The sequence below is a fragment of the Pteronotus mesoamericanus genome, unplaced genomic scaffold, assembly GCF_021234165.1.
Source record: "Pteronotus mesoamericanus isolate MK-2021 breed Mesoamerican mustached bat unplaced genomic scaffold, CSHL_Meso_final scaffold_85, whole genome shotgun sequence".
In the NCBI taxonomy this organism is placed as follows: Eukaryota; Metazoa; Chordata; class Mammalia; order Chiroptera; family Mormoopidae; genus Pteronotus; species Pteronotus mesoamericanus.
In genome coordinates, this window is record NW_026555329.1 from 72,126,789 (window position 1) to 72,145,923 (window position 19,135).

The window sequence follows — 19,135 nt, forward strand, 5'->3', positions numbered from 1 at the left end:
TAACATTAGCATTGAACAGAGCATAGCTCTAAAACCACTTCTTACTTTCTTATACACAAAGCATGGCTTTGGATCGTATTCAGAATTAGACAACAAAGAAATTTATGTTAAAAATAAGATTATGTGTCAGCCTAATACTCCCCTGGCATCCGAATCCCTGAACTTAGAAGACAGAGAATGCATTCATTTGCAAGTCACGACCCCAAGTCAACGCGCTTAGGAAAGCTAATGAGATTGGCGATTCACAGGCACAGTGCTGCTCCGCCATTCTTTAGATATGGCCACTCGTTGTCTTGCTCATAAATTGACTTTCAAACTTTCTCCTCTTTCCTGAAAGCCGATGCCCTCCCTACCTACTATTAGCCCGTAGGCTCACTTCTTATTTCACTGAGTAATCAGAACAGAACCTCTGCTCCTTGCTAGTCCCAGACCCTCCTATCTCCTGCCTCCACACCCACTCCCCTGCCTTCCCTCCCTGCCCCCAGGGCCCTGCCCCCGCCCCTCCACTGGGCATGGATCCCATCTCCACCTGCTTAAGGGCATGGCTCCTGCCTCCTGAATCAAGTTCTCCCTCCAAGTGGATTGGTCCCATAAGCACATACACATCAGTATCCATAGCTGTAGTTTCTTACAAATCAGAAAATAACTCCTCCTTTGATTCCACATCTCCTTTCAGCCACCAGCCCATGTCCCCCTTCCCCCTTGCAGATTAACATCTTAGAGGAGCAACCTTCCTCTGCTTCCATTTGCTCACGAACCCACTCTGTTCACCTTCCCCTTTTTCACTGCACAACCTCCAGTGAGGTCGCTCATAACCAGCCTCTGCCCGAACCCCATCAGCCGTTCTTAGCGAGCGTCTTACTCCCCGAGCATGTCACCCTTTTATGAAACATTTTTCCTCTTTTGGCTTCCAACCAACAAGCTCTCCTGTTTTATTTCCTGTCTCACTGTGTGCTTCCTCTTGGTCTCCTTCGGATCCACTACATCTCCCCTTCCTCCACTTACCACATCATGGAGGCCAAAACCTCAGGGGGAGGCACCCTCAGGTCACCTTTTCTCTTACACAGTCCAGCTAATCCATCATCTGGTCCCACCCGCATTATCTCCAAAATAGACCCAGAATCCATCTGTTTCTCCCCAACGTGGCTCCTCCTGCCAACTCTCTCAACTTCTCTTACTTAGAATATCATATTAGCCTTATATCTGGTGCTCCTATTTCCAGCTTTGCACCCCAACCACCGATGCTCCACTCAGCACCTAGAATGACTCAGAATAAATGCAAACGTGTTATTACACATCTTTTCAAACAATTCCAGCACCTACTGGTCATACTCGGAATAAAATCCAGAGCCCTCTCCGTGGTCTACAAGCCCCGCCCACGTGGTGGTCCTTTCCTACAACTTCAAAATCACTTCCACCCCCGCCGCAGCCTAGCAGGTTCCAGCCACATGGACTTCCTGTTCCCTCTATCTGGAGATGCGCTTCTCCTAGAAATCCATGTGCGCGCTCCTTCTTTACTGTTACTTCTCCACTTACACGTCCTCTCTTCAGAAAGTCCCTCCCTGATAGCCTTATCAAAGCTAGCATCCTTTATCACTCTTCTGCTTTATTTCCTTGATAACACTTACTGCTATGTTAAATTATTTATCTGTCTGTCTCTCCACTGGAAAATAAGCTCCGTGAGCTTGGGCGCTTTTCCACCCTTCCCTCCCCTTCACTTGAAATAGTACCAGAAATATGGTATGTGGTTGATAAATATTTGTTGTGTTTATGAACTGATGATTTATTTGAGGGTGGAGGGAAATCCAAAATCAGAAATTTGTCCAAAAAAACACAGTAAGTTAAGACAAAGTCAGTTTACGTACAAAAAGGCATTTGAAAAGGATAGTGAAAGATTTTAAAACAAATGTACTACTAAAGGTATTATAGGTCAGCAAATAAGAACTATTACTTGGAGGAAATAGAGAACATACTGATTAAATAAGTATTCAGAAGGCCAGGCCCTTAGATAGTTTCCTTAAGTTTTCTGTGCTTCCGTTTCTCAGTACCTAAAGCAGAGACAAGAATGCTGCCTACCACACAGAGATGCTGGGAGAATTGAATTACATGATGTGTAGAAAGGTTAAGACATTCCCTAGCTCACAGTAATAGTACAATATGGGTTAACTATTCTTATACTTATTATTACATTAAAAATAAATATATATTTATTACAGACAAAAGATATACACACATATAGACAGACAGACAAAAGGCAGAGAAGAACAGTAAAAGAACAAATCACAAAACTCTGGGTAAATGTCACTTCACAAAAAACAGGAATAAACATAAACACACTCACGAAGGCATGGCCAGTGCCCTTCCGAGGACAGACGGACAACATTTAACTCAGATTTCAGAGTGGTGGAACACAGGCCTCTACCAAACAGAGGCCTCATTTCTTGGTTGTCAACTTGTTAAATGAGGGGGAAAGATTCAATTTTAGATGAAGCGACTGATAGGAGAAAATCCGTGTGTCTAGCAAACTCATGAAGCAAAAAGCACTCACACGATTTCCCAGTGCTCACGCTCATGATAGTGAGTGATGATGCAGTTTTAGAAACTTTAGTAAGGAAACACGTCTTGAAAAAAATCCTGAATTCCCTGTAGTTTCTACAGGGCTAAGAATGTGTTATCATATAATATGTTCTTAGGAAATACCTAACTGAACCGCTGCATTAAGCAGACAAGGCAGCTGAAGCCTGCAGAGGGTGAACGCATTGCCCAAGGTCAAACCACCAACCCATGAGAGGGCAGATTAGCTTTCCCCATTCTGGTGCACACCTCCTACCCCTTCCTTCAGTGATTTACAAGAAATCACAGTCCTTGTCACATGCTTAAACTGTTCCAGCAAGTCGGACTGCTGCTGTGTTGGGGTTTTGGGGTTTTGTTCACCGCTGCCAAGCACTCACTCAATACATATGGAATAAATGATACTGTTTTCATCCTTCAATGACTAACACTGAGTGTGATGCAAATACATAGCTTTGGGAGCCTGGATGCATCAGAGAGTGAACAGCTCCAGCATTTTGGCATATTTATTAAATTCGATTGAGGTCCAATAGAAAACTGGAAATGATGGAAGATCCAGGGATTCACCTCCTCCGAGGGTGAAGATGGGTTCGACTTAGTGACTTGGTCACAAAGAACAGCATAGGGAGAGAAGAAAATCATAGCGTTACCTAGCAAATGTAACTTCAACCAAGCGACCGGGCTACGGCCACCAGGGATGCCCTGTGACTGTCAGGCAGCCTTCCCTTTTGCAGTATTCTTTCCAAAAACACAGAGCTCCAGTCTGATTAAAACAACAGAGAAAGCCAGGTTAGGGGATATTCTACAGGGTATGTGGCCAGTATCCCTCCAGACCATCAAGGTCCTTAAAAAGAAAAGGGGAAAAAAGAAAGACTGAGCAACTGACAAGAGCAAAGAAGACTGGAGGGACATGCCAACCCAGTGCAATGTGATGTTCTGGATCAGGTACTGGGATACAAAGTCCAGAGTTTGGTTAATAGTCATAAAACGTATCAGTCTCATTGACAAAGATACCATGGTAGTATAAAATGCTGAATAATGGGGGAAACTGGGTGAGGGATATAATAGAACTCCAAGTAGTACCTGGGCAACCTTTTTGTAAATCTATAAATACTCCAAAACAAAAAAGTCTTTTAAAAAATTTGATGAGGGACACCAGCTGATGGAATTAGGAGACTGTATAAAAACTTAAGAAAGGGAATTTGCAGATATCTTATCAAATCACCAAATATGAGCATCCAATGTATACATAAACAGGTTTAAACGTCTTGCATTATAGCAGTCTATTCCACTTGCAGATGCAATAAAAGGAAGTTGAATGATTAGTTATATTTTCTTCCCACAATCTTTCTGTGATATTATCAGTGTTCTCAATTCTATTTTGAATGTGAGGAAGTGATTTGGCAGGTAGCAGCATGTGCACTTTGAAGTGAGGTGTGCACAGATGCTCTGAGCCTGGATTTTGGACCTGAGATTAGGGACCAGTGGGACAGTAGCATGTCTTTGGCAATAGCAACCACAGCAATCCTAGCTGCTCTTTTTGGGGAGCATGCTAATATGCCAGATTTTGCACCAGGGGTTCCAAACACAGGATTATATATAATCCTCAGCACTCTACAAGGTTGCAATTATATTCTCATTTTAGAGATGAGATATTTGGTCATCTGAGAAATTACTATGTCAAGGTTGCAACGGAGATTCAAACACAAACATTTCTGACTCTTCTACTAAGTCACTAAACAAAAGGCAGGGCAATACCATTACAATATCATTAGTCTTTCCCAGAGAATACTATACTGAGATTATATATCATATATACTATAAATATCCAGATAATATCGATCATACTGAGCTAACGGATAAAAGAGGGCATTATATTTGATATACAACAAACATTAGTCCCCTCCTACCTTTATAGGCTACATCTGTTTCAATTAGTTTTAAACTGATTTTTGCTTTTCTGTTTTAAGCTCTAGACTTGCATCAATTATCATAGTAATTCAAAAGGGCAGAGTAAGCTATGCCAGAAGTAAAGTTTAGGCAGTATACATGGGATAGGGTTAAATCTTGGCCGGGATCAAGTTATTATCCTAGGTATAAAAACATATGTCATATAGCAATGAAACTCTTTTCAAGTTAGAAATAGAACAGATTTTAAAAACTGACTATCCTTCAGTTAGACTATGTCAAGGAAAGGGAAGAATTCCCACCCAATAAACTTTTTCGGTTCCTATAGCCAGACTAGTAATAAAATAATAAAATAGACACAAGGCTAGATTAACAAGAGAAAAAACTAACTTCATACATATGCACAGGTGGTTATAATATGATAGTCCAATCACAAAGTGAGGCTCAAAGAAATGACTGAACCAGACACCCTTGTATGCTTTTGGATAAGCAATAATTTGTGAGTTGTCAGGACAACAAGGTCAGTGTTCGTCAGAGAGGAATCTAAGCAGGTCTGGGTACCGCTCCGTGAGGAACCTGAGCGAAGTTCGGGCTGGGGTAGGACGTCAGTGAGGAGGTGCCAGGTTTGCTTACACAGACTCTTTGGCTCTGGGCTCTTTAAACCTAATTCTAACAGAGCTCTCTGCCTCCAGGTGCGAAGGCAGGTCCTTTCACATGGCGGATTTCTCTCCTACTTTTCAGGGGACAGAGGGGGTCAGTGTTGTCCTTACACTGGCTGTTTCTTAAGTAACTTTAATTCAAAATAACCAATATGCTATTGGGGGACAGCTTGGGGCAGCCTGTCTTGGGCCCGACAACGATATGATTCTGTGCTTTATTACGGACCCATTGATACACTCCATTCAGATTCTAAGAGTGACTCTCTGCTGTCATTATTATAAATTTCCTTTAATATTTTTTTAACATGGCCACTTTCTCCTTATGTTCTATCTCTTAGGGTGGATAGGCTTTCCTCCCTTGGACTTCATAACCATTATCTTGAGGATGAATAATTCGTAAATCCAGTGAATAAGACTCTAATTGTTTTAAGTAAGTCTGAAATTTACCAGAGAGAGCTGAGGGGGAACTCTGGCAAAGAATAACCTCTTTTTGTGCTATTATTTTAGGGTGAATGCCCCTAGATGAGTTGGGTCTAAGTGAAAGGGAAAAGAAAGGTATTGTAATAGCACAGTCATCTATTTATAAGCTGAAATAAGCAAGGTAATTAAAGGGGCTGCCATCCTGTAATTACCAAGGAGTCCTGCCTTACAGACGGAAGCAGGGCTTTGTTAGCAACACACATGCGATTTGTAATGTAATATAAATAATGACCCAGGCACGTGAGCCAGGTCCTGTTAAACGGTGATGGCAAACAGTCCCTGATGCCCGGATGAATCACTTGGTGTGTTATCAAGAAAGGGGACTAATGTTTTAAACCCAGCAATGCAGTACTGCTCTAGTTTAGACTTTGAATGCTGACCACAAATAAATGACCCAAAATAAGTAAGAGGATTCGCTTCTTTTTTCTTTCTGGGATGCAGGTCAGGTACATTCCTAAAATCCCGTTTATGTAGACATGTCCTATGAATTTCATTTAATTAATGCTTCTAAAAGAAGATACCTATTTTGTCATGTATATCACCTATGGATATGAGCTGGGTTTTGCCTTTATAACCAACTTGACTTCTGCCAGCCTTCCCACGAATCTGTGCTTAGTTGCAAGTTGAAGCTGAGCAAAAGAGGAAGCTGAGCAAAAGAGGGCAAGAAACAAGTAGTAACCCCAAAGGACAAACAGACATGAAAGGCATCATCCCCATATATTAAAAGCAGGATAGCCAAGTTGGCCACTTTTACTTCTAATTCACAAAAGTGTTCTTTAAACTCAAATCTTTAGACTGAGGTAACTTCTTGAGGCCCTCTGTGAGTGTTTCTTTGTCCTTTTGGGTCTCAAAGACACTGCTGAATTTGTTGGATTTACCCGTATTTTGCTGTGTATCGTGAACACGCATGTTTTAGCACTACTTATGTATAACGCGCATCCTTATTTTCCCTCAAAAATGTGGGCAAAAAGTGTGCATGATACACAGCAAAACAGTATATTTATATCAATTCACATCTCCAAATTTGATATAGGAAGTTTCTTCACATAGAAGTTTTATCAGGTAAGAAGTGATGAGTAGAGCACCTGCCAAGAAATGTCATCTTCTTATAAAAACTCAAATCACAGCCACCTCTGGCAATGATGGACAGATAATGCCTAGAAAGATAGAACAGATCATTGAAATCCTCAGATAAGGCAAAAATTCCAAGCGCTTCTCCACTCCCAAATGACTTTCTTCAGAGTTGATGGTAAGTGCAAAATAGAACTCACGTGAGATCCATTCTTTTTTTTAATTTTTTTCAAACATTGTAATCTAGTTGCTGAGAAGTTTGAGCCAATCAAGAACATAAAAAACTATTCTTTACAATCCGTAATCTCTGAAGGTTTCATTTACATTGCAGCTATACCTCCCATTGCAAACATATGCATCTGTCGTGTTATGCGTTAAATTAGATTTTGTGCTAGTCTGTCACTTATAATCTCGTTTACATGAGAAATGTAACCTGTCATTTATAGAAGAGAGGAAAGCAGAAGTTCAGGGAATTATTCCTCCTTTACCTCCAACTTTCCTGTGCAAGGAAATGAGAGGGGAGGACAGAGGGATAAGGCTGGGGAGAAACTAGAGGAGAACCAAGAGGGCTGAGGAAGCTGAAGCAGCAGAGAAGAGTGAGGAGGCAGTAATTACACCCAGAATTCCCTAGGTGGGGACTGGCCTACCATGGAAATGGATCCTTGTGCATTGCCACCTCCAATCCAAAGGTCCCTGCACCCACCCACGAGAGTGTCCCTGGACTTCAGGATTCCCGTCCACCACACCCGACTCCAGATCCCAGGAATCAAAGCTTGGAAGTCATTATCTCAAGGACGCTTCCTTTACTGCATCTTTGCCCAGTTTAACCATTTGCATCTTCCACAACTCCAGGCAGGTCCATGCCTGGAGCCAGTTTGGAGAATTAGTTCCTAAGCCTCTGCTTCTGTACACAATTCCTTTCTTTGTTGGCCTCCCTTGAGCACTGGCCCCGATCTCCTCTGACATCATTGCAATCGACTGTTGGCCCCCAGCATCGTGGGGGAGCCCGGGTCCCTAACATCTGATACACCTGTGTTCTTACCTTCTGGCCCACTTTACCCAGGTTTCTCATATATCATGACAGAGACGGGGGCCTGACATAGCGACTGGAATCTCAAAGTGCCCGATAAATAGTGAAGGGCAGATGACAGAAACTAAAATGTATTTCTATATTTAAAGAAATATATAGAAAATATGAACATGGAGAAACAGTTCATATGTGGACTCAGTTTAAGATTTTAGAAACATTGGCATATCATGAATGAAACACTTTATCCTGACACTGAGTATCCGGTGGGCCTTTCTTTCACATCATACATCCCATAATAGCTAAATGCATTGGATGTGTCTTCACGGATAACCGTCTCACCTGCATGAAGAATGAGGCCAGTATCTGGTAATGCCAGCTGCCAGGAGACACTTGTGTTGTCTCAGGCGTTTTCTGGATGTTACTATACCATGTGGTGTGACCAACGTTCTGCGTTCTCATTTTAGGCAAAGCTGAGATTAAAGTGGTTAATAAACCAAGAGGTCCTAACGTGGCATCTTGAGCGGAATAATTTGATAGCATTTTCTTCAGCCTATGTATCATCACTTGGGGTTCATGCATTACTTCCCTTCCCATCATTTCCCTAACCATGGTTTTCCTATACAAGATGAATCTATCCATCAAACCAAGGAGGACCAGGAAGCTGGAGAGAGGTGGGTCACATGAAACCAATGCGGCGCTTCCAACTTACAAGCTTCCCGGAGTTTCTCCTTGTCATAGTGGAATCCTTCATAGTCTTGCAAACTGATTTTGTTCACGCGGATCCTCAGGCGGTCTGGGACAGACTGTGGACTGCAAAACAAGAACCGCACAGTCAGACAAAAAGGCGAGAGCAGGCCTGGGAGTCCTAGGCACCCAGAGAGACTAAAGGCGATGTCCTCTCTTCATGCTTTAGAAGAAGTTCACATTCAAACCAGGACTGTGGGGTCTTTACCAGACTCCAGCAATTATCTGGAGAACGCTTCTCTGGAAACCCCGAGTTTCTGAAATTTAGGTTAAGAACCTGGAAACAAGCAGGAAAAGCTCCTAGAGACCACTCATATGATATTTGCTCTTAACTTTGTCAAAATCCTAATAAGATCATGTGTTTGGGTCCATGAAAAATTACATGCAGCAAGTCTGGAACAGTGAGCAGTGGCGCAGAGCAGTAAAGAAAGGCACTGGGCAAATATGCATACGGCTTCACCCTCGGAAGAGACAGGGGAACTATGGAGAGCAAGCCAAGGGTCCTGAAAGCACAGGACTGCGACGCAAATAGCTGTAGGCACCTCACTGGGCTCTGAGAGCCCCTCTCTGTCAAACGTACTGCAGTCAACGCTGCCCGTGACAGCGGCTCTGAGCACCGCAAAACAAAGGAAAAGACTGAAAAATGTCTGCAGTGTACTCTCTTTAGGTAGGGAATGAAGTATGTATTTCATTTTGTAAGAATCCAATCCAAACCAGTTCAGAATATTAAACAATAAAGAGGTAGCACTGAGCTCTCTGAAGCACCCTGTTCATCCTCACGTCTTTACCTGGATTCCTTGGGGTGTTCTTAAGTGATATTTTCAAAATAGTTTAATTGTGTGTATTAGTTGAGAGAAACAAATTTTTTTCATCAACATTACGGGTCAATATATTAATATGTTAAAATAATGCTATCTCTACTTGTCCTTGAATATTATCTTATACTTAGACTTCACTGGTTCAGAGAATGTTCTCAAGTAGAGGATCGCTCCTCCTTTCTTACATTATGGGATGAAAGCCACCACTAACTAAAGTGTAAAGAATAGCATTACTCTTTAATTTTTTTCAGTAAAGGGAGGGAGGGAGGGAGGGAGGAAGGAGAGGAGGAAGGAGAGAAGGAAAGAAACAAGGAAAGGATGGGTGGAAGAAAGAAGTGGTACTTCAGAAACACTGTCTGAATACTGTTACCCCCACCTGAAACACACAAACATCCACACACACATTTAATTTCATTGCAACTCTGAAAGAGGCAGAGAAAAAAAAATTTAATCTAATTCTCTTGTTTAAAACCACATTTTAAGGCAGTTAATGCCCTCCACACAGAGTCTCACTTTACTCACTGTCCCCTAAAACCCCATATATATTCATGTGTTAATATATGTGCACATCTATACAGTTCTCTCCCCCAAAACACATACACACAGGTTTAGATTTAAGTGAATGAATTCTAAAGAGAGGTAGTAGACAGATAAAAATGTCTAAGGTTTACTGAATTAAAAATTAAGCCAATACTCAACCAGAAGAAGGATGTTTCAGAGGGACAGTTGAGAAGCCAGATTCAGCAGTTGCTTTGGTCCATTCAGTCAAAGCATGTTTGTTGGGTGTCCCCTTTGTATTGGACATTGTGCTGGACATTGACAGGCACTGACAAATAAAACTGACATAAGTATTTAAGCTGTGATGGGAGGTATGGTTTGAGAGCATGTTTGTAGATTAGTGGAACAGGCTTTAAGTGTTATGCATATCCATACCCTCATTTACCGATAGAGAAAGTGAGGTCCAGAGAGACAAAGGGAGTTTATGGTCACAGAGCCAGTGAGTGGCAGAGCTGGGAGGGCCACCCGGGACCCTTCACTCCATGGTTTCCTGTTCCTTATGTTGTATGATGCCAAGAATCCCGTGGTTTTGACAGCAAAGCCACAGAGCCTGGATTAACAGTCAGATGATCTCAGTGTGGTGCTCAGAGTCCTTTCTTTATCAATAAACAATAAACAGGGATGGTTTAGCAAACTGTGGTGCATTCACACAAGAGAACACTGGGCAAATATTATACATGAGTATGTAGATCAACATTTATCTAGGGAAAGGTCTGAGAATAATATACTCTTAAGTGAAAAATGCTGTGGAAAATTACACATGGCATAATCTTCACAAAAATTGTGGAACCTTGGAGTTTGCATATGTAGAGAAGTGTCTGAGGGAAAATGTTCAACCAGCTGGCCCCAAGTGGTTATCTCCACATGATGGGATTTTGGGATTATTTTACATTGAGTATCATTGTTTTTAGAAAAATAACATAATTATTTTAAAAGTATGTCAATATGTAAATGAACAATATATCTCAGGACAAGAGTAAAAATAAGAATTATAACAGGGTACCAGGTATTAAATGTGAGTAGATAGAAAAGACTTTTAGTGATTAACAGAGTTATCATACAATGTTCATACCAAATGCTTATCCGGAAATAAAGGGGGGGGTCCTGATCTTTCTATTTCCAAGCTCACCCCAGTGACCTGCATAGACTGTAATTGGTAAATGTTTTCCTGCAAGCAGAGCAGATCAGAGGGAAGCTGGAACCACAGAATCAGACTCTGTAATGGGAGATGGGGGAGGGCAGAGGTTGGAAGAGCTCTGCCTATAGGCTATTTGAGCTAACAGCAGATCTCCTGGCAGAGAGCTCCAGTCTTCTCCAGTGGGCTGGCGTGACCAACATGAAGACCTGGCTACAGCAGCAACGATAGGCTGAGAAGTAAGATTCAGGGACTGCCTGCAGACCAGTCATGGCACCGCTCCTTCAGGGAGCTCCCCACGGGCTAACAAGTGTCTATCACCTTTGTCAAATCCATCAGCATCTGTTCCCCTGCCACACCCTTCTACCTCCCGCCTCTTGCCTGTTCCCACCAATTCCAACCACACTCTGCTGCCTCCTGAACTCCAGCCTCCCACCAATCTCCCTGGCTCATGGCGGGCACATCGGGGATGCACGAAAAGACCTTTCAGTTGAATAGAACTTTCAGACCCCACAGGAATTCACATATTATCTCATTTCATCTCTGAATGACCAGCTATGCAGGATGGAAGAAAACAGAGACTCTCCCTAGTGCCTGTCACTCTCTCCCACCCACTTTCCTACACATTCACAGTCCTGCTCTCTGCTCCTGTCTCTGCCGACAGTGCATCCCCGTTTCCTGCCGGCAGCAGCTCGCTTCAACCCAGTTTCCTCATCAGGGTCCCTTGTGTTTGGCCTGCTAGCAAATGTTGCCATAGATGAGAGGCCCATCAGCGAATTTTAGGGCATTCCATCATGGAGTCCGTGATGGAAAACTCCGGCGTAAACAGTAGCTAAGGGAGGCAGCTCAGATTCCAAGTCCAATTGCCTGGATTTGAAGGGAAGTTCTCTCATTTCCTGCTTCACCAGGAAACTCTGTGCTTCAGTTTCCTCATAGGAAAAAAAGACAATAGGAGTATTCACCTCCCAGGGATATTATAAGAATTGATCGAGTCAATACAGTTGATGTGCTTAGAAAACTGTCTGGTGTATTGTAAGTGCTCCATCATCAGTCTCATTATTATTCTGAAGATTCTGCTCTTAGAGAAGGTTCTGCCTAATAAGCCACAGCATCTGCTAATGTCAGGTGTCAGGAGACACTTAAGGCATCTACAGGAACCTCCCTAGACCCTTGTGACAAGCCGTTGGGCTTCCTCTGGCAGAGCGTTATCTAGCCTGGATGGTGTCACGATTCTCCTGGGTCTTCTCCCACCTGGTTGCTTACAGGGCCATCAATAACGTGAAAAGAGACAACTAGAACATGGGGGAAAAAAGTACACACAGATGAAATGAAAGCCAAGTAATTCAGTCATGTCCCTTTATGTCAAAATATATTAGTGTCCCATTAAAGGCGGACTACAGTGGAAGATGACAAAGGTGCTCCTTGGAGTCTGGGGAACAGCACTGCCATTAGCTTTCTAAAATTAAATTTGCCAAGAAAGTTAGTAGAGCAGAGAGGAGACTAATAACCTGCGTAAAAATACATTTGCCTGCGTGCCAACATCTACCACACGCTACTTGCATCCCGATTTAAGCCCTGGGTCAGGGGTTCTGAACCTGACATCCAGGGGAACCTCTCCGGGGTCCAAGGGAACTCGGCAATCTGTGAACTACCTTGGAATTGGGCAGTGACCTTCAACTGTCACCATCTCCCTCATTTTCTCTGAAACATCCGGATTGAGCCTGGACACAGTGGAAGCTCATGGCTCTGACCTTAACTCCTCATTGTCCCCCAGGGCAATTTTCTCAAGAACCATGAGAACACCTCTCATTACAGCCACTCGCACGGGCCTCCAGACTCTCCAGACCATGACTTCCCTCCCACACTGTGCGCACCTGTCCCCTGAGATGCTGGAGATGGGGAGTGCAGTGCCATCAAGACACCTTGATGACACGAAGACACCAAGACAGGCTGAACTCACACTGCTCTTCAACTCACACCTGACTCTCATTGTTTTCTCCTCTCCTGTAGGAGACTTTCCATCCACGAGGGCCAATTTCCCCCCCTAGGCCTTCAGATTTCATCATTCTTTCAACTGAAATTCCCATCTCCTCCCCATGGGCACTCCTGGGGGGCAACGGGGACAGGCTGGGTACTTTTGCCTCCCAGGATCACTTCTAGACAACTGACACCACATAATCCCCGCCTCTCCCTGGAAACGCAAATCATCCCAGAGTGGCACGCCAATGCTAGGACAGTGTTGCAGCACAGAATGCAGCACGGAGGGTCAGAAAAATGGGAGTTCCAATCTGAACTCTGACGATTTATGTTTGACGTGATGAACACTGATGATACCGGTTCTAAACCATCTTCTCATCTAAAAATGAGACTGATGATTATGGTGTTGATGGTTCTATTTTAAATTTGTTTAAGAAGTACAAATTGCCAGTCATAGAAACAGTCACAGGGGTGTACCGTACGGCATAGGGAATATAGTTAATAATATTGTAATAAGTGTGTGTGGTGTCAGATGGGTACTAGAAATATCAGGGTGATCACTTCATAAGTTATATTAATGTCTAATCCCTGTGTTGTACATGTGAAACTAATAGAATATTGACTGTCAACTGTAAATGAAAATTTCTTTACATTTTTTTAAAGAAGCCTTAGAGCTGTGAAGAAGCTGAAAGAAAACAAAAATAACGAAGGGAGTATTGAATGAGAAGATATGTGTAAGGTGGTTCACTCATTCCTCCCATTCCTGGTAAGTAGTAAGTGCTCAAAAATAATATATATACTTTTTTATTGAATTTATTGGGGTGAAATTGGTTAATAAAATTATCTAGGTTTCAGGTGCCCAATTCTACAAAACATCATCTGGGTCCTGTACTGTGTTGTTCACCACCCCAAGTCTCCTTCATTGCCATTTATCCCCCCTTACCCTCTTCAAAGATAATATATTGTCACTGTTGTTACTATGACTGCCATCCTGATGCTCTTCAGTTTCCACAAGTCCCACTTTTTTTTACTCGGTCCTGGATAATCACATCATAGCAGAAACTAGAGTCTCAGCTCTAAACGGCAGTGGGTAAATCTCAAACCTGAGCAGGAGGAGAGCGCGTTGACGTGGTGAGGGAGACAAGATTCATAGTTACGTGGCATCTACAGTCTGTCAGATGAGAATGGAAGTGGGAGCTGTGTTTGCAAGATAGTCTACTGACAGATATTAAGAACATAAATCTTATTTCATGTTACAGAGGAGACCCTTAAAGTTACAGTATCTAATTATTCTATATTTGTTACTTACGAGTATCTTATTTTCATTAGCATTTCTTAAATGGTTCCATGTAAGAGCTACCACTTAAAACACCCACTATGTAGGCTCATTGATTTTCATGATAGACTATAATTTAACCAGACATTTGTTACTCATATAAAGATAAAGGATTTTCCTTCGTAGGGCAGACAAGCATCACAACTCTGTCTGCTTTTCTCCCTTGAGGCCGGATTCAATCATAACAGAGATAAGTTGCTTTAATTTCCTTCCAGTCATGTAAATGTGAGGTTCTACCTGATCATAACCTAGATAGAGTAAAGCATGGTTCTATTAATCTTTAGGAAAATTCATTTGAACTGGCCCTTTACGAATGGACTTTGATTAAAATATCAATTTCTGGTATGAAGTCATCGCATGAAACACTATCTCATCCTCCTCTTTACAGCTCTGGCACCTAAAACAGAGCCTGACATTTGCCATTTACAGTAACTGTCTTGGGACAATTCAATGAGTGAGACGTAGCAGGGCCACACGGGCCCGAAGCTACAGCAGTTTGCCATCAGGGTGTCTCCATCCTGCTCACTTGAGGCTTTCTCTGTGTGACCCCCTGGGGAACCCTGATTTGGCTGTGCATTTCTGTCCTTTTCCCACCTAGATCTAGAGCTAAATCCATGCTGGGTTATGGCCTTGTGCTTCTCTGCATCTTATATAGTGGGATCCACACAAATATGAAAAAGAAAGAGGAAAGAACATCCAAAGGGCAAATGTCCCTTCCAGGACAGTCTATAAAGCATTTCAGGACTGCCTGGTCTTCGATTAAATAACAGGGAACCAGAAACATCCACCAACACATCCTTTCATCAGCCATCAAGCTGTGCCTTATTTAAAAATAATTATACTCAATGGCTTCCTTTAGCAACTTCCTAGGAATTGCTACAATTTACCCTGGGACATTTTCAAACTGCCACTGACAATAACCTATCCAAAATCGCATCCAAGTGGGCCTCTTTACATTGAACAATAAAACCAAATTAGATCAAGGCTTCTGAACAGGGATTTAAAATGGATTTTAAGATACCTGCCGCGTTCAGACAAAACTCTAATAATTCCATTGCCTTCTGCCTAGAGTAGAGAGACCCATGCCTCAGGAATCTGAGATAAGGTGAAAAGGAGTTTGTAAATTTGGGACCGAGGATAAAAACCCAAATCACAGGAGGAGCAGTCAGTCATGGGGTCCCATTGCCCAACGGGGTTTTCTAGAGAAAATACCTTTAAAGGTTAATTCATTTTCTGATAGAAGTTGAATCTGTTCTCGGCCTCCTCAGAATCCATTTGTGAAGGGGCTGGTATGTCATAGCTTTTACAAATTATCTGAGACAACTATCCCCTCCAGATCGCCAACAAGATAATGGAGTTAAGGCATTATGGGGTTGGGAGAGATCTTAGATGTTATCTAATTCAATATTTGCTCCTCCATCTGATTCTATATTCCTCTGGGACTGCATCTTCCAACAGCTGCTCTGTCTCTGCTTAATCCCTGTCCAGGAGTGAGGTACCCCGATCTTTGCTTAACCTGCTCTAAGCATTGGCCAATTCTTCCTAACGAATCTAACTCTCTCTCTCTCCACAGTTTGTTTATTGACCTTTCTTCTGTTATTTGGGTTAAAAGTGAGTGTAAATCATTGAGACAATCAGTCACAGGCACTGATGGCAAAAGAATGTACACTTTAAGCACCAGAACTACCACGTATTAAAGAAACACTTGCAGGTTTAATGACCAACAGACTAAAAATAGGCTATAAATACCAAAGAGCAAAAGGCTTGTATGTCATTGGTCGAAACAAAGCGTAATTGTGATATTTTTTGAAGATTTTCCAATACACATGAAAATGCACACTTTCATGCTTCCATCAAAATCTGTAATAAATATTTATGCTTCTGAAGTTGTAATAAGTGAATATGCAGAAGAGAGAAATGGGTGTATGGCCTTCAGAGACAGTCTCTCTGCTGGGTCTCATGGACCCTGCATGTAAAGGAGAAGGAAAGGAAGAAGCACCCCGCACCACTGCAAAGCAGCTCAGCAGGAAGAGCAGCTCCATCCTCTCTGCTTTGAAGGAAAAGACACAGGCCAACAGCCTTGATCAACACTGCAGATTCTCTTGACCACTCATTTTATGTTTGGGGGGAGGGGGGCAGTGACTTTCAAAGAACTTATTGACTCAGTCATCCAAGTCTGAGACTTTTATGTAGACTCACCCCACACGTCCTTAATGTTATAAGATACTGGAATCACAGATTTATTTTTTTAAGCCATGCATGGACTCTCCAAGTGTCTTCTCCATAAGACCATGCAGTCTCTTCACTTTCTCCTTTCCTTCTCTTTGTGCATATTAAATTCACTTCCCAGTTCTCGTCCTAATTCCTCCTTTGCAGCAGCATTCCACACTGCGCTTAACTCCCTGTTCCTGGAAGCTCTTTTTTTTTCCCTTGGACTTCAGCTCAAAACACTCTCCTGGTTTCACAACTAAATTTCCATCTGCTCCTCCTTTGTCTCCCCTGCAGTTTATCCTCCTCTAAATATCTTTCAACTCCCTGTGCTTCTCAGCCCCCTTCACCAACACCCCCACAGACCACGTGGCTGTCATTTCACACAGACCCGTCTCCCCTCATCCATTCAGGCCCTCGTCACTCTGCAGACTGAGCAGTCAGGGTGGCATGGAAATGCAACCCTGGCATAATACCTCCCCCACCCCCGACATTAAATCATGAGCTCTTCGAGATGCGCAACCAAGCTCTTAATACATCCATCTTCACATCTCCCACAGTGTATGGTAATTATGAGGCTTTCAACATGTGATAAGCTATTCTGCTTCCCATGTAGCCTTGCAAAATTTTCAATGAGAAAAAAGAAACTATTTTTCATGGCAACTGACTACATTTTTCATCCTATCTAATCATGGGTGGTAATATGTAATTGGCCAGGATGCGGACCACTCAACAGACTCTGGCTCAAAGGAAAAATCAATTCCTATTACTAAAACCAACAACTAGGAAATAATCTCGATGCTCATGCATTGTCCCTGAAGACGCATAATCATGTTGTTGCTGTGCAACCCTGGTGTATGGGGTTGGTTCTCTGGCTTGCTTCTGGTTCCTGTGAATGGAGAAGAATTTCTAATTTGTCATTAGATACTATCTACAGGTTTAAATCTCATGAAAGTAAAGTCTCCTGTTCCTGATATTTGCTAAACTGGTAACTAGGGATAAAAATATTTTAGGGAAAAAGCCTTTTAGAATAGTTTTGGACCTACGTTCCCACTTACACTCTTTTTATGTATTTTTGACTTAAAGAGTATTAAAATTGGACAAGTATGATGACAAAAGGTAAAGGAAGTAAATACCACAGGAAATAAGGATAGATGGAATTTAGAGGTAGAGGGGACATGAATTTTCATAGAATTCTGCACATTCACATTGCTGAGATGAAGAACAGTTCAGAACAGCCGGAAAGGGGACAAGTAACTTAAGGCCTGGCTATCGTCACGCCAGGCCCAAATCATTGCCACTTTATGAAGTAAGGCCATTATTGGAGGTTTCCTGGTTATCACAAATGACTAAAAGTGCCATCATAAAACACTAACACGAGCTACCTTTAGTACCATAAGCTGCAAAGGCACAGAGATTCTCTTGCTGTTCTGATCATAGAGAGGACCGTTAATTGCTATCTCCAACGGAGTAAGGAACCACTGGGCTAGAACCAAGGAGACGCAGTAGAATAATGTCACTCTCAGGCCATCTAAATGGCTTCGGATCTTAGGTGCTCACAAAGAAAGACCTTACTCCAGGTTTCAATTTCTATGTATCAAAAAGAAAGCCTTACATTTTTTTGCTATTTACAATGCTAGAAGTCTTTACTTGGGTTTGTAATCAAAAACTATTGTAATATCCTGTTCTTATTTGCAAAGGATAAGGAAACTGACTTTCTTTGCTGCTAAAGGAGGCTGGAAATGGTGTTGGGATTTGCAAAATTTAAAAAGCACCATTTCACAGAAAAAAAAATTTGTGGCCTTTCACGTATATCAGTAAAGACACTAAAATTAGGCTTAAAACTACTGGTGTATTTGCTCTGCTAGGAACTCTAGAATCTTTGATGAATCAAATGGTGGTATCTGAGCAGGTCTATGTATAACATTAAAAAATATTTTACAAGAAAACCCTGAGATTACACGTAATTTAAAAATATTTAACACTTATTTCACCTATAAACCTTCAGGGGGAAAAAAAAATCAAGAACTTAGGATTTGTTATAAGTAAAAATAACCAAAGAGAGCAGCAGCCAAAGTGCATGCACTAATGATGGAGTGAAAATAATTATGGCCATTTATTTAGGCTGAGAAATGTTACAACTCCAGTTAGTGTTGGAAAGGATGGATGTGTGAATTAAAAGATGCGTTCCCGCCCCCCCCGCCCCCCTCCCCCCGCAAGTGCTCCCATGCAGATTGTGTGGGAGGAGCTCTGCATCTCTAGGAAACAGGCTGGGGAGCAGAGAATTCCATGTGTTGTCTTATATCAAGAAAATAAACAGTAGCAAGTGATGGGCCTGACGACGAATGGCATTACATAAGAAATATTTCTGTGAATGGTTTCAGCTTTCTATACAAAACATTGTATAAAAGGACACCATGCTTCCCTAAAATCCAGGTATTGGAGAAATACTTGCAAAACTATTTTCTTAGTAGGCAATTAGTATTTTACCACCCTGTTTTAACTCATGTTTTCCCCTCCAGGTCGACATGGCGTGCCAAGGTCTGGCCCATTCAGCGGTGCCACATTTGGCTTGGGAGAGAGACACGGCATCAGAGCTCTCCTGCAACGCTGCTATTCACCACCTGCGGCTGGTGGAAA

At 42.3% G+C, this 19,135-nt stretch overlaps 1 protein-coding gene across 1 annotated transcript in view; it reads right to left on the reverse strand.

The window, feature by feature from the left end:
- DGKI (diacylglycerol kinase iota) overlaps nt 1–19,135 on the reverse strand; it is a 379,645-nt gene that overhangs the window by 95,588 nt on the left and 264,922 nt on the right. Inside the window, 1 exon segment of the mRNA XM_054564265.1 lies at nt 8,429–8,529. Coding sequence (XP_054420240.1) covers nt 8,429–8,529 — 101 coding nt within the window.